The 13,175-nt window shown below is 46.0% G+C and overlaps 1 protein-coding gene across 4 annotated transcripts in view; it reads right to left on the reverse strand.

Moving 5' to 3' along the window:
• grid2 (glutamate receptor, ionotropic, delta 2) overlaps window positions 1-9,544 on the reverse strand; it is a 480,315-nt gene extending 470,771 nt beyond the window's left edge. For 2 of the 4 annotated variants that reach the window (XR_005075218.1, XM_037099101.1), the window contains exon 1: window positions 8,276-9,542. Coding sequence is in view for 3 of the 4 variants with exons in the window: in XM_037099101.1 (XP_036954996.1) it covers window positions 8,276-8,363 (88 nt within the window). In the remaining variant the exon portion in view is untranslated. Of the gene's footprint in view, window positions 1-8,275 lie in introns of all 4 variants that reach the window. The other 2 variants (XM_037099102.1, XM_037099103.1) reach the window with 2 other exon arrangements.
• Window positions 9,545-13,175: the final 3,631 nt, after the last annotated feature.

Genomic DNA, 13,175 nt, shown 5'->3' on the forward strand with positions numbered 1-13,175 from the left:
ATCTACTATAATATCTTTATAGTGTGTATGTGTGTATATATATATAGTGGAATGCACTCACATTTGAAAGGATGTAGCACAACTAAATTCACAGCCAACCGTCTATATGCTTTACTGTTAAATGAATCATTCAAGAATGAACAAAGCAGGGAAAAACCATAAAGGCAATGTTCCTTGAATTTAAAAGTGTTGTATGTGTGTGCTAGTGTGCGTACTGTTGTGTGACCGTGTGGTCGCACTGTGTGCACACTGGTGTGTATGTGTGAGTTTATGTGCGTGTGTGTGCACAGAGCGGAACAAACGTGGCAGTGCCATGCTCTCTGTGTTTTATAGTGCTATGAAAAGCAGCCTGGCCACGATTGTAGAGGAAATAATTCAAAGGAGAGAGAGGCAATGCCAGCAAATTAAGCTGGCACTCACACACACACACACACACACACACACACACACACACGTGCATGAAGACACACAAATATACACACCCAGCCACGCCGGCACATTCCCATAGATACGGATGCAGTCCGGAGACGCACCCACAAACTAGCACTTTGATGCGGACACGAATATGCACGCTGCTTAATGCATGAGCATGCTCACACACAGGAACGCCTGAGGTGCTCACACAACTACAGTATATGCACAAAAACACTTTTTATGCACATCCAGGGCACCTTCTGCCCCAGTGAGACAGAGCGCAGATTTCTGAAGACTAAAACAGCATTTGTGTCGGCAGAGAGACACGAACAAGACCACGAAAAGGAAGGAGAGTTGGGGACGAGAGGGCAGCTGTAAATTCACTCAACTGCAAGAACGTAGGACGTACAGGATGGATGAACAGCATACAGTACAAGCACACTTAACACCCACATATACAACACAAGCAGACACATGAAACAGTCAGTCAGCATGTTAGTGCTTAGTCCATGACAAGAGCTGTTTTCCTTTAAAGCTTCTTCATCATTAGCGTGATTACATACTGTGCAACGAATGCACACCGAGCAGCCTTCCCAAAAAAGACCCTCTGCATTAAAATGGAGCATGGTGCATGCCTCTACTGAATTTATTTTTTGTTCCACACGTGTATTTTCCTCTGAATACAAATGGCCAAACAGTATGATTAACTCCTCATGCGTAGCGAGGAATGTCTCACATCATGCAACCATAGTAACGTATAAGAGCAGCTGCAAAATTGCCTTAGGTAGCACTGTTCATAAAGCACTTAAAGCCCTGGATGTAACCTTGGAAGGCATTTCTGGATTCATTCCAGTTTTACCAGTTACATTATCCTGAAACTCAGTAAAAAATGCATCTTCAAACATTGTCACCCATCTAGTTTTGCAGTCACCAAACAAAACACAGACCGGAAAATGTCTTTGTGTGTGTGTGTGTGTGTGTTTGTCTGTGATCTGCACGCATGCTCACAGAAGCGGTTCGAGTCAATCTCCACAGAAAAAGCAAACTGACACTTGTTGTGGTGAACAAGGTTCTTGTCCTCGGATGACATTAAGCATGTTTGACTGTGCGTGTGTCGACTGGATAAACACAAAACGCACAATACAATCATCCGGGAACAAGGGCCTATGTTGTACAAGTCCTTACCGGGCCATCTGGTGCGCTCTACCTGCTTCACTGACTGCTGCAGTGAGATGAAGCACCTTTCGGCAGGGCTGGGCCGTCTCTCCTCGCCTACATCTGCAGTCAACCTCAGACAAGCAATCATACTTCTTCTCACAGCTACCTGTCAGTCCGTCTCAACCTCAGAAATACACAGATATATTCTCTTTTTCGTTCTCTGTGTCTCAGTGGCCTGGTTAAGGGTTCTGCCTCAGTGACCAGGTACAGACGTCAGAGCTTCTGCCTGTCTCTTTTCCTTCACAAGAGGATGCACAACAGTCTCAAGTATCACAGACACATAAACAAACCAGACACACCTCTATAAATAAAATCCGCACACACACATAAAACTCTGGTGTTCATCTGTACAGGTGAGGCGCTAAAATCTTCCCAGTTCGAAGAACACACAGACGCGCACATCTGTCAAGACTCATGGATGCATGATTCAAAAGATGTGAAGCATTTAATACACGGCACCGAGCCCCCGCCCTCCTAAATCGGCGCATAACTGTGGATTAAAATGCGCGCGTGCACGCACATGCACAAACTGAAGTTGATAGTTCAAAGGAGGAAGCGGTGTTGACAGCTGTGAAACTCGCAGACAAAAACCGGGCAGGAACAGCCATTCACACACACACTGAGATGTTTAGAAATCCTTCTCCATGGAAAAGACCAGAATAGCACCAGAATGAAAGAAAAACCAGGCCATGCCAGGACAAATCTCCCTCCTCTGTCTGTCTATCCCCCCTTTTCTTCTTCCTCGCCACACAAATCAAGAAAACTTCTCATTTGGTCTTTTCAACTTTTTCCATCAAAATGACAGAAATCCGTTCCTTTTCAATCACCACTGTTAAGGGACAGAGCCACACACAAGAACACACACACACACACACACACACACACACACACAGCAAAGATCCAATAACCTGTGTCTGATCCTTTCCTCATCACCTTAAATGAACCGGGTATTTCAAAGGATTAACACAACTTTTCATTCTCTCCGTCCCTTTCATCTAAACGACGAGGGTCCCCCACAGCTTACCTGGTCCACAGCAGGACTACACCGCAGAGGCTAAGAAGAGATCAAAAACTGGACCATTAAAGCGTGTTTCTGTGACAAACGTGTGTCGACAGACCCACAAACTGTACATGCATTTGAGGATAAATCTTCATTAAATGTTCCAAAAACTAATTAGCGTTCTAATTCTGTGCACCGTTAGTTATGTGGTCCGGGAGTGAATCATTTCTTCACAGCTCTAAAAACAGTCCACAGTTTTGGAGACCGGCTATGAAAGCCTGCACACTGTGTCATATAACATCAGCTGTCATCTGCGATACCGTCGACGTCGCAGGTCAAAAAATGTAAGTGCTAAACGAGCTGGAGCTGTAATATATGGATCTCGGCAGACCTCGGTAATTAGTCTGATGCCACGCTCGTCAGCCAGTTTCCACGGCCACACGTGTCGTGGTGTGTTTTTTCGGAGGCAAATCTTGGCAAAGCGAGCATGAGAACGCAGAAAAATCATCAAGTGATAAAACAAACTGCAGACCCATCCAGTCATAAATGTTTCTAATGTGTCTAACGAGAAGTAGCATGGCCTGTTGGATCCCACAGAATCTGGTTTTCAGCAGTTCTTCCCCAACTCTGTATCACTAAATTCTCAGCCCTTTGTTAATTTGCAAGATAATGCCCGCAAAACTCGATGATGACTGATTTTAACATGAAGCGTACTCTAATGCAGCTAATCATGCAGCAAAGTTAATGGTGTTCTCCGGGATAAATGAAGCCCGATAGGTCTTCCACTCTGACTTCAGGTGTAACGGGGCCTTAGATGGAGCCCATGGGCGCATCACATCACACGACAATGATGAGGCTTCATCAGCCTGTTTTCCATTCATGATTGCACAGTTGTGTCACCTTGACACAATATTGCTGGTGAAAAAAAAAGTTCTTCCTTTCTCTTCCTCTAAGTGTTTGTCCATTCAATTTGTACTTTTCTGTTATGCAGCCTGGAGACATAAGAGAAGACGGTAACCATGGAGGGATGTGTAATATGTGGCTATATTGGATAAAGACGTCATGCTGCAAGAATCCATCTTATATTCATTTCAATATGCCGTACCCTTGGCATTTGAGCAGTGTGAACAACTGTGAATTATATTAAACTGCAGGCTCAGTTCAGGCATTAGAACTCATGAGTACAGCCAGGACAAATCAAATATACCGTATCTCGGTTGATTGGCATAAGTGTGGTGCGTGGATGCGTGACAGAGGGAGACTGAGAGATGCGTGCCAATGAGCAATACATGATTTAAACTCGGGTGAATCAGGCTGACTCGCCGGCGTCTTTCCCCTCATCCATGCATGCATGGCGAGCCTGCGGATGCACTATGACACGCCGCGTGGCGATAAAAAAAAAACCAGTGCGGCTCCAAAGTGAGGACTTAATCTGCCTGCGTAAAAATCACAGCGACTTTCCGAGTGTAACTAATCAAGGACACACACACACACACACACACACACACACACAGCCAATACAGACTTCCACTCACTGTCTGCCTGCTCGTGTGTGTGTGTGTGTCTCTGCCTCTCTCTCTTTCTAACACACACGTGCTGAATCCATACAAGCCGCCCTCATAAAGCAGAAGACCATTGCCATGCAGCACACGATGCAACGAGGGCCAAGAGGCAAGCGGACTCCCCCCTTCCTCCTGCATGCTGATCATTAGAGAGAGGGAGAGAGGGAGAGGGAGACGGGTGAGGCAGCGGTGCCAGCTCCCCAGCAGCTCAATCACATTTAATGCCCAGGACAGTGCAAGATGGAAACGTCTGCCGGTCACCACCGTTAATATCACAGAAATAAAGGCAACTCTCCGGAAAGGGATGGCACAGCTTTGCAGCACAGGCCGCTAAAAATGGTGGATGATGATAACACAAAGTCCACCTCCTCGCTCTTTGATTCTCTCCATCTTTTTACTTTCTGTCTTCCATCTTTTCTCCCTTTGATATACATCTCTCTTTCTCTCTCTCTCTCTCTTTCTCTCTCTCACTCTGCCCATCCGTCTCTCCCTCCTTTCCGCCTCATTCCATCTTTAGCAGCAACAAAGAGATTAAAGAGGGATTACTCCTGACATGTCAATGTGATGCGCCTGCCGGGTATAGTACTTTTTTCTTTTTTTTTTTTCTTTCTCATGCCGTACAAAGTCAATATGATGCACACACACACACACACAACAGGTCAGCATTGTATGAGATGGAGAGAAAATGGAGTTAAAAAAAAAAAAAGGCTGGACTGGTCTTCAGGGATATAAGTTATCTCTGCTTGCAAAATGTGAAATTTCTGACAGGCAGTAACCGCTGAATTGTTGTTGTGGCTCCCGCTTCCTTGAAACAATACCACCGTCTGTGAGGAAGCAACAATCGCATTTCACAATACTCTTTCCTGCGCATGTTAACTGCATCCACACCCCACTCTATCTGTTGTTTCCAAGGTCTGCCGAAAAGAAGCGAGGATAAGGGAAGGAGAGAGGGGTTGATTGGGAGAGAGAAGTATTGTTTTGGTTTTTTTTTGGGTTATCACCTTTTGTTGTGATTCAAAGTACTTGTGACTAGCGGGGAAATGAACTATTGATTAGAAAACAAGGTGGGGGGGGGGGACACACACACCGACCAACCGACCGCCCACACTGATCCATTGTCTGCTTATACACTGACACACAAAGACTGACATGCACATTCCCTTGTTATGCATTGGGGGGTGGGGGGTAACCTGTAACAAACTGCGTAAATGGAGCTGTAACTAACCAGGAACACATTCAGCCAACCAATAAACTTCCACACTGCATTCCCTGTCTGTTGCACTAATTGGAAACCGCTCATGACCCCGGCTGCCACCGCCGGGTCGAGGTGGAATAGCTCGGTTTTCTCATTACCCGAGTAACTAAATTTGCTCCTCAGACGTGGAGCTGGGATTTGTATGGATTAGGTTGCAAACTGGGGAGGGTGATTTGCGCGGCTTCTACTCCTACTTTGTCCGATACAGCACACAACAGTCCATCTATCCATCTTCATGTTCGCCGTCCTTGTTAGTACAAATATATACTGACTCATTAACACAAACGCCGCTTACTATCGAGGGGCTGTATCTATTTACGGCTGTTATTGAGTATACAATCTGTGCCCTCTTTTGGGCGCTAATGAATGGTCCGCTGTTTTACTGTTGCAGACGTATAGCAGAGCTTCATATAAACATTTAATACGCATTCCGGCTCAGTCTGCAATAAACGTCTCTGTGCTAAGCCAGCATCGTCAGCCAGGAGTCGTCTGTTTTGAAAAATCAAACATATTAATATTTATGGCAAAGGTTCCCAGGCTACAATACAATAAGCAACTTAAGAACCGAGCTCTAATAAGCCAGTGCAGGAAAAAAAAAAACCTCAAGTCGACTTACATTCTATCAGTCCACACCTAGAGCCAGTCAGACACCATGTCCAAACACTACACTATAGTCCCAGTTAGCCTGGAAATAAAGGTCAGAGGTCATCCGGTTGTTCATACAGAGAACCTTGACCCAGATTCAGCTGCGAGAACCACCGGCTCAGTTAGCCTACATAGCCGAGGAGCCCTGTCTTGTTAACCTATGAAATGTCTCACAACCGAGGGGGGATTTTTAGTCTCATCGCTAACAATCAGGAGAAAGCGAGTCAGGTAAAAGTTTCAAGTGTCTCGCTGTGAGACACTTGCAGAACATGTGGCTGCTGCTGGGATCAAACCACCCAGTCGCAGGGTGATCTGTCGAAACCAGCGGATTACACGGCCGTCCCCCGTAGGGCTACAAAACCACAGCTTGCAACCGTGTATGCATGGGTGAGGTATCTCTGCACTCCATCAGCCTTTCCCTACTGTACTGCACTAAAAAAGAAAAAAAAGAAAAAAAGAAACTTCTGCACGGCCTCATTTGAATATCTTCAAAGAGGAATCAAGTTATGTGAAATATTAGTTCATTACTAGCACCATGCTGGTGCTGGAGGAGAGGTGTCACCCTGATTCGACTGGGCAAATCCAGCTGCCTTTTCCCCACTGACCTGCATGTAAATCTCAGTCATTTGGGCCTTGCTGCTGTTGTAAGTCTGATATGAAGCATCAGCTTGGTGTGGAGCCCAGACAAGACCTCAAGCTGATTCCAGCTTTTGGCAGAAAAAAAAGTGCATCCAGGTAGTGTGCTAAACTTGGCGTGAGTGGGTGGGTGGGGTGGGGGGGTCTTGCTCTGTAAATCAGCTGGCAGGGGCCTAAGTGGATCAAACAGGGGCCAGTGATCTCCCTCCTTGGCAGGCTGACGCGGTGTTGGGTCACACCAGCAGGGTTTGTAATGCCCTACGTGTGTGTGTGTGTGTGTGTGTGTGTGTGACGGCTGAAATATGGATGTGATCCTGACCATGAGCGTAATGCGGTCAAATAACAGTTCAACGTGGACAGGTGCTTATCTTTATGCTTGTGTGTGTGTGCACGCGCACGCCTGTACGTGATTGCGCGTCACTCTCACGCACCTACACACTGCTCTCTCTCTCTCTCTCTCTCTCTCTCTCTCTCTGGTCTATCGCCCATTCGAGGCCACCGAGTTGTGCAACGGTCATGTGTGCCCACCACCACCTCGCGTCCTCCTCTCATCCTGCAAGACACGCTCTTCAGCATCACCCCCTCTCTCTTTCTCTCTTTCTCTCTCTCCCCCTCTTTCCCTCCCCTCCCTCTCCCTCTCTCCCTCTCTGCCGGAGCCGGAGGCGCTGCTACATCGCCTGAAAGAATACGCTCCCTGATGTCGAAATCACACTCAACACAACAGTGCCACACTTTGCCGGTGGTGGTGGAAGGCGGAAAAGACGTCGGGACATTAAAAAAAAAAGAAAAGAAAAGAAAAAAACGCTTTCTCTCCCCCTCGCTCTCTCGCTCTCTCTCGGTCTCTCTCTCGCCTGGCACTGCAGTAAGCTCACGATGTAAGGTGGTAATGCCATTGTGCTCCAGGAAAATTTATAAGTAGGAAATTTGCTGCCATCCCAGGATAATCCCTCTTCCATGTAGGGCAACGTCACGCCATCCCAAACCACCTGTTTTTTTTTTTGTTTGTTTGTTTGTTTGTTTTTTTCGCGCATCCTCTGCGCTCACAGCCATTATTAGACCTTTACGTTCTCGGGAAGAGCGGTGCCTTTTTCTTTTCTTTTTTTTTTTTTTTGTTTGTACTTTGCAGTCATCGCCTTGCGCTGATCAATTCACATGCCTGTTGATGATGAGATGTTCGATAATCCCTCAACTCGAACGCAAACTTCTTCTTTTTTCTTTCTTTTTTTTTTGCAACGATGCCCACATTGGCGCATGACAGATCAGAAGAAGTGGATGAGCCCAAAAAATAAATAAATAAATAAATGAAGGAATCTACCGTTTCAAATGGAATGCAGTCATCGACATTAACAGGAGAGAAAAAAAGCCCATTTCATACCAGGAGGCGTCAAATAAATCAGCAGCGACGCTGTGATTCAAGCAGCGCAGCGCACATTGAGCCTGAAACCTCCAATCTGTTTCACTGAAACACACACACACACACACACACACACTCACAGAAGCCTTATTGTGGCCGCGAATTAGGGGAAAAAAAGCGCAGTAACTCACCGATGTGGATGATTGAATCCGAAAGCGCCGACTTCCACTCCTGGCTCCAAAAAACGGCGACGAGCAACACAGCCGAGATAACTTTCATGTTGTCCTCAGATATGTTCCCCCCTCAAAGACAGAAGAAGAAGAAAAAAACCCACAGGAGCAGAGAAAAACCACAGCTCTCTGAGTGAGAGAGCGAACAGAGTTTAAAATCCCGAGAACCCGGAGCTTCTTCTCTTTAGTCCATCTGTAAGGGCGGTCAAGGAAATTCCCCTGTAATATCTGCCTGGAGATTCTCTCCGCTTGACGCTGGAGTGCGGTGCTCCTCCGTAGAGCCAAAAAAAAAGAAAAAGAAAAAGAAAAAAACAAGTAAAGAGATTCCCCGGGTAGTCACAGACAGGGACCCTGTTGAAATCCGCCTCCCGACGTTAAATCATATTCTGGGCGAGCGGAGAGACGCTGAGCCGCAGAGGAAACGACCCCGCATCCAAAACGCTGCTGCGTTAAGGCGAACTGAGGAGGCTCGGAGGACGTCGCTGCTCATTTAGAGAGAATAAATCTTTAACCATTCGATGACGTGAGGGGAGAGAGAGAGAGAGAGAGAAAAACACCTAGTTATCTTGGAAAAGCAGGTCCTGGTAAAAAGAAATGACCCGTGATTCCCTTTCAGCCTTTTCAGACCAGGCGACGCAGTTCCCCTCCTGCACCAATCACCCAACCAGCAGCAGCAGCAGCAGCAGCAGCAGCAGCCTCAGCGGACCAAGCCAACGGCCAAAACTTCCATTTTCACCAGGAGCTTTTTTTTTTCTTATATCTGTATAGATCTCTCCTCCAGGTCAGCCCCTCTTTGAATATCGCCAACGCCGGAGCAGGCTGACACACAGAACACAGCGACTTTTGTTGTTGGAGGCTGAGAGGGCAGAAGAGACGCCAAATGATGAAAAAGCCTTGTCACATGGCATTACCGCGGAGAGGTACCCAATATTCCGAATATTGTCTCTAGTTTCCTGTTGAGATGAGAGACGCAGCTCGGTGGAGAGGAGGAGGAGGAAGAGGAGGGGGGGAGTGCTCTTACACATATGATGAAAGAGAGCTCCGGAGCCACTCTTCTTTTTTTTCCCTGCGTCAGGAAGAGGGGAACAAGAAGAAGAAGAAGAGGAAGAAGAGGAGGAAGAAGAATTGTAGGCTATCTGGAGGAAAATGAACCGAGGATGCGCGCAACGACACTCCGCACTCTGTATGCGGGTACTCGCGTCAGCCCCGGCACGCACGGTGGCTGGTGAAGAGGAGGTATGCCGCGTCCGTGTGGGTGAGACAGAGAGACAGAGAGAGAGAGAGAGAGAGAGAGAGAGAGAGAGGGAGGGAGGAGACCCAGGAGAGAGAGAGGGAAAAAGAGAGACAGAGAGAGAGAGAGGCAGCAACTATGAGCGCCAGCAGTTGCCAGCCGGGGCGCGCATCCACTGTCTGGAAGTACCTTGGAGAAGATGGAGAGACATGAATGTCGGGGCGGGAGGGAGGGAGGAGGGATGCGGGGGGGGGGTGTCTAACATCCAGCAGAGAGGCAGACAGATGAAGAGAGCGGGTGATCTGCCAATCTTCAGATCTGCCACGGGCGACCCGCTGCCTCCCCCCTCAGCCTCAACAAGTGCCGGTCAGAAATACATGATACATAAGGTCAGCTGTGTCACGGCCCCCAACCCCCGCCAGATATCCTTCTCTCTCTTTCTCTCTCTCTTTCTCTCTCTCTCTCTCTCTCTCTCTTTCTCTTTCTCTTTCTCTCTTTCTCTCTCTCTCTCTCTTTCTCTTTCTCTCTTTCTCTCTCTCTCTCTCTTTCTCTTTCTCTTTCTCTCTTTCTCTCTCTCTCTCTCTCTCTCTCTTTCTCTTTCTCTTTCTCTCTTTCTCTCTCTCTCTCTCTCTCTCTCTCTCTCTCTTTCTCTTTCTCTTTCTCTCTCTCTCTCTCTCTCTCTCTCTCTGATCAGTTTCCTCTCCCGAATTTACTCACATCAGAAACAGGTTGATTTAATCTCCAGTGCCTTGTCTTGAATCCACCCATCACATCTCCTCTCCACATCAAACTTGTTTTCTTCCCCCTGCAACTATCCATCCACCCCCCCATCCACTATCATCCATTTATCCCCTCCCTGCCTCCCTGGAGGTCCGGAGTCTCCAGGGTTCCTCTTAATCTGCCCCAGACCTTGGATTAGGGATTAGGAGTGTTGGGAAGCCTCAGGCTACCATTGGCCTGACTGTTTTGTACGCATTCAAGGAACGGGGAGATTAAAACTGACAGTGATACTGATGCTGCGAAAGCTGCTCTCACTCGTCCTATTTGACGCTATTGATTTATTATTAAATGTTTATGTAACCGCTCACGTTGAAGGGGGAACGTCTCTTGTCAGCGACCGAGCTGCAGCTGGAAATACAGAGATAAGAGGGGGAAAAAAGCGAAGGTAATGTAAATAAAAAGAATATATTTTGGGTGATAAAAACTTCGACGCTTGCAGTGTCTTGTGCTCGCAACAGGATGAAATACTTGCAGCAATATAGTCTGGGTATCACTGATAGTGAGGAAATGATTGACTCCTGACATAAAGTATGCCATATATTTTGTTCAGTTCTTGTTCTACTCATAAGAGGAATTGTAAACAAGTGGCGGGTTTGTGTCTTTGTGGTCACACTGATTTGCTTCCACAGTGTGACGCCTCCACGGCAGGACCTTTTCCTGAGACCTCTGGTGAATATATGGATGAGTGTTACACCTTTTCATTCACACGATGAACATACAAATGTGCCCACTCACTCTTTAAATGTATGCCACTCTGAGACACTCGTACCCCGAGCTCTTGCATGTAAATCACTGCTAATCATCATAAATCCCAAACCTTAATTCACTTCCTGGCAGAAAAAAAACATTTAGAGGTTTGCATAATTTGATGACTAATTCATAAAAACCCATCAATAGCGAGGAGCTCGACCTTCTGTTAAATTTAATCGGAGCGTAGTGTCATGAAATCTGGATTCTTTGTGAGCCTCCAGTGAAGTAAGACCTTGGACTGACAGTAATGTTTAAATGTCCGACATGTGGGGGGGAATATTTGGACTGCCGCTGAGCAAAGAGTGGAGGAAAGTGTTAACCTTGAAATTCACTCAGACGATTGGTTCTCGCACACCACAGTCGTGTATTTCTTGAAATTGCTTATTTTTGAACGAGGAATATCTCGCACTGGATGGGCAGAGGAAGACGCAGACCTCCATATCCACCCTGTGTGTTGGCTGAACACTGATCCTTGCCTGTAATCCCTCTATCGCTGCTGTACTGGGAGCTCAGGACTGTGTGGATACCAGTGTGACCTCACAATGAATACACGTGTCGTATTTGTCTGTGGTATACAGGCTCGTATCGCACGTATGTGGTTGTTACTTCCGTTGATTTACAATCTCCGATCTGCAAAAAAAGTCATTTCTGGACCAATTACATATAAACCGTTCAATCCACTGAGAATGGGGGGAAACCATTTTGTGGTTTTCGCATTATATTAGTAGTATCATCTACTCACATACCCCTGATTATTTATCGCTTTATTTACCTCCTTTTGGATTTTCCCAAAGGATCTTTTGAGAATATGATCTTGTTTCCATGAAAAACACCTAACACCTAATCCTCCTCAGACACGCAGTGTCTTGTACCCAAAACCATTTGAGTAATACAAGTTTTACACTCTGTTAATGCCTTAAAGCAATGTTTTAGTTTTGCAGAGCTGTTTCACCGCCTGGTGTACCTCCTTCCCAGGGGATCCATTGTCACCACCAACAGTGAGACTTTTTTTCTTTTTTTTTTTTTTTTTACAGCTCTCGCTGTTGATAACTGTAAACAAAATTAAAAAGGCAAAGTTGTCTTTGTGAAAAAAAAAACAAAAGCTGTGAACTTGAAATCCATTCGGGTAACTCTCAGTCACACAAACAAACTGTTTGTGTGCACACACAAAGGATAAAGTGTCTCATAGTTTGTGTCCGTCACGCAACATTAACCGCCAGTCTCTGTGTCATTAATGTGACATCCTTGTTCATTAAAACTGTTAATTAGAGGAGATGTGTAATAAAGTAAAAGATAAGCTCCTGCGCCTTGAGAAAGAAGAAGGAAGGTGAGCGTGGCAGAGGTGAGGATGAGTATTTGTACAGTGAGGAAGCCAAAGTAGAAAAAATGAATGTGGAGTGAAGCGCATGTCACCTGGAAGGAAGAGCGAAGAGACACATTTAGACCGAAGTATGGTGATTTCTACCTTTACATTCAGCAGCAGCATTTCTCAGTCCACAGCGAGTGGTTAATCATAGTGTGTAAAATGTTTTAAATGTCAAATCTACATGCCGATGTAGTTAAAAGTGATATTCAAGGTGCTCAGTTTGTCTGACAAACAGTCTCAAACTGTCTTTCGAATAGGGTGACTTAGGTTCTTACTGAATAAGACATTTTTAAAGCTGTTATGTTGGAATCCTGCACTGTTTAAATCTGCTTTCTTTTTCTTCTTATCTGTCGACATTTTGTCACGTTTTCCAGCTGACGTCTGCATCAAACCAACCTCCAAATCACTCCGAGCCAACCTGCCACTGTAGCTTTTGGCCTCCCAAGCCCATGAAAACAACGAGGTATCATTCTTCGATCAAGTTAGCAATGACAACTGTGCAACGGCCGGTCACATTTTCCAATTAAAGTTACCAAAGCTGCTTGGTTAGGTTTAGAAAAAGATGATGGTTTGGCTCAAAATAACTGCCTCCTTAAAACAGTCAGCACTACTGGGTTGGAAGACATCAGTCACTACCGACGATTAGCTTCATGTGGAGCTGGAACAACCCAATCCCCAATATAGTGTGAGCTAAGTACATTTCTGCAAAACCACAGATAAAATATGACTTGACA

This window comes from Acanthopagrus latus, chromosome 5, assembly GCF_904848185.1.
Source record: "Acanthopagrus latus isolate v.2019 chromosome 5, fAcaLat1.1, whole genome shotgun sequence".
In the NCBI taxonomy this organism is placed as follows: Eukaryota; Metazoa; Chordata; class Actinopteri; order Spariformes; family Sparidae; genus Acanthopagrus; species Acanthopagrus latus.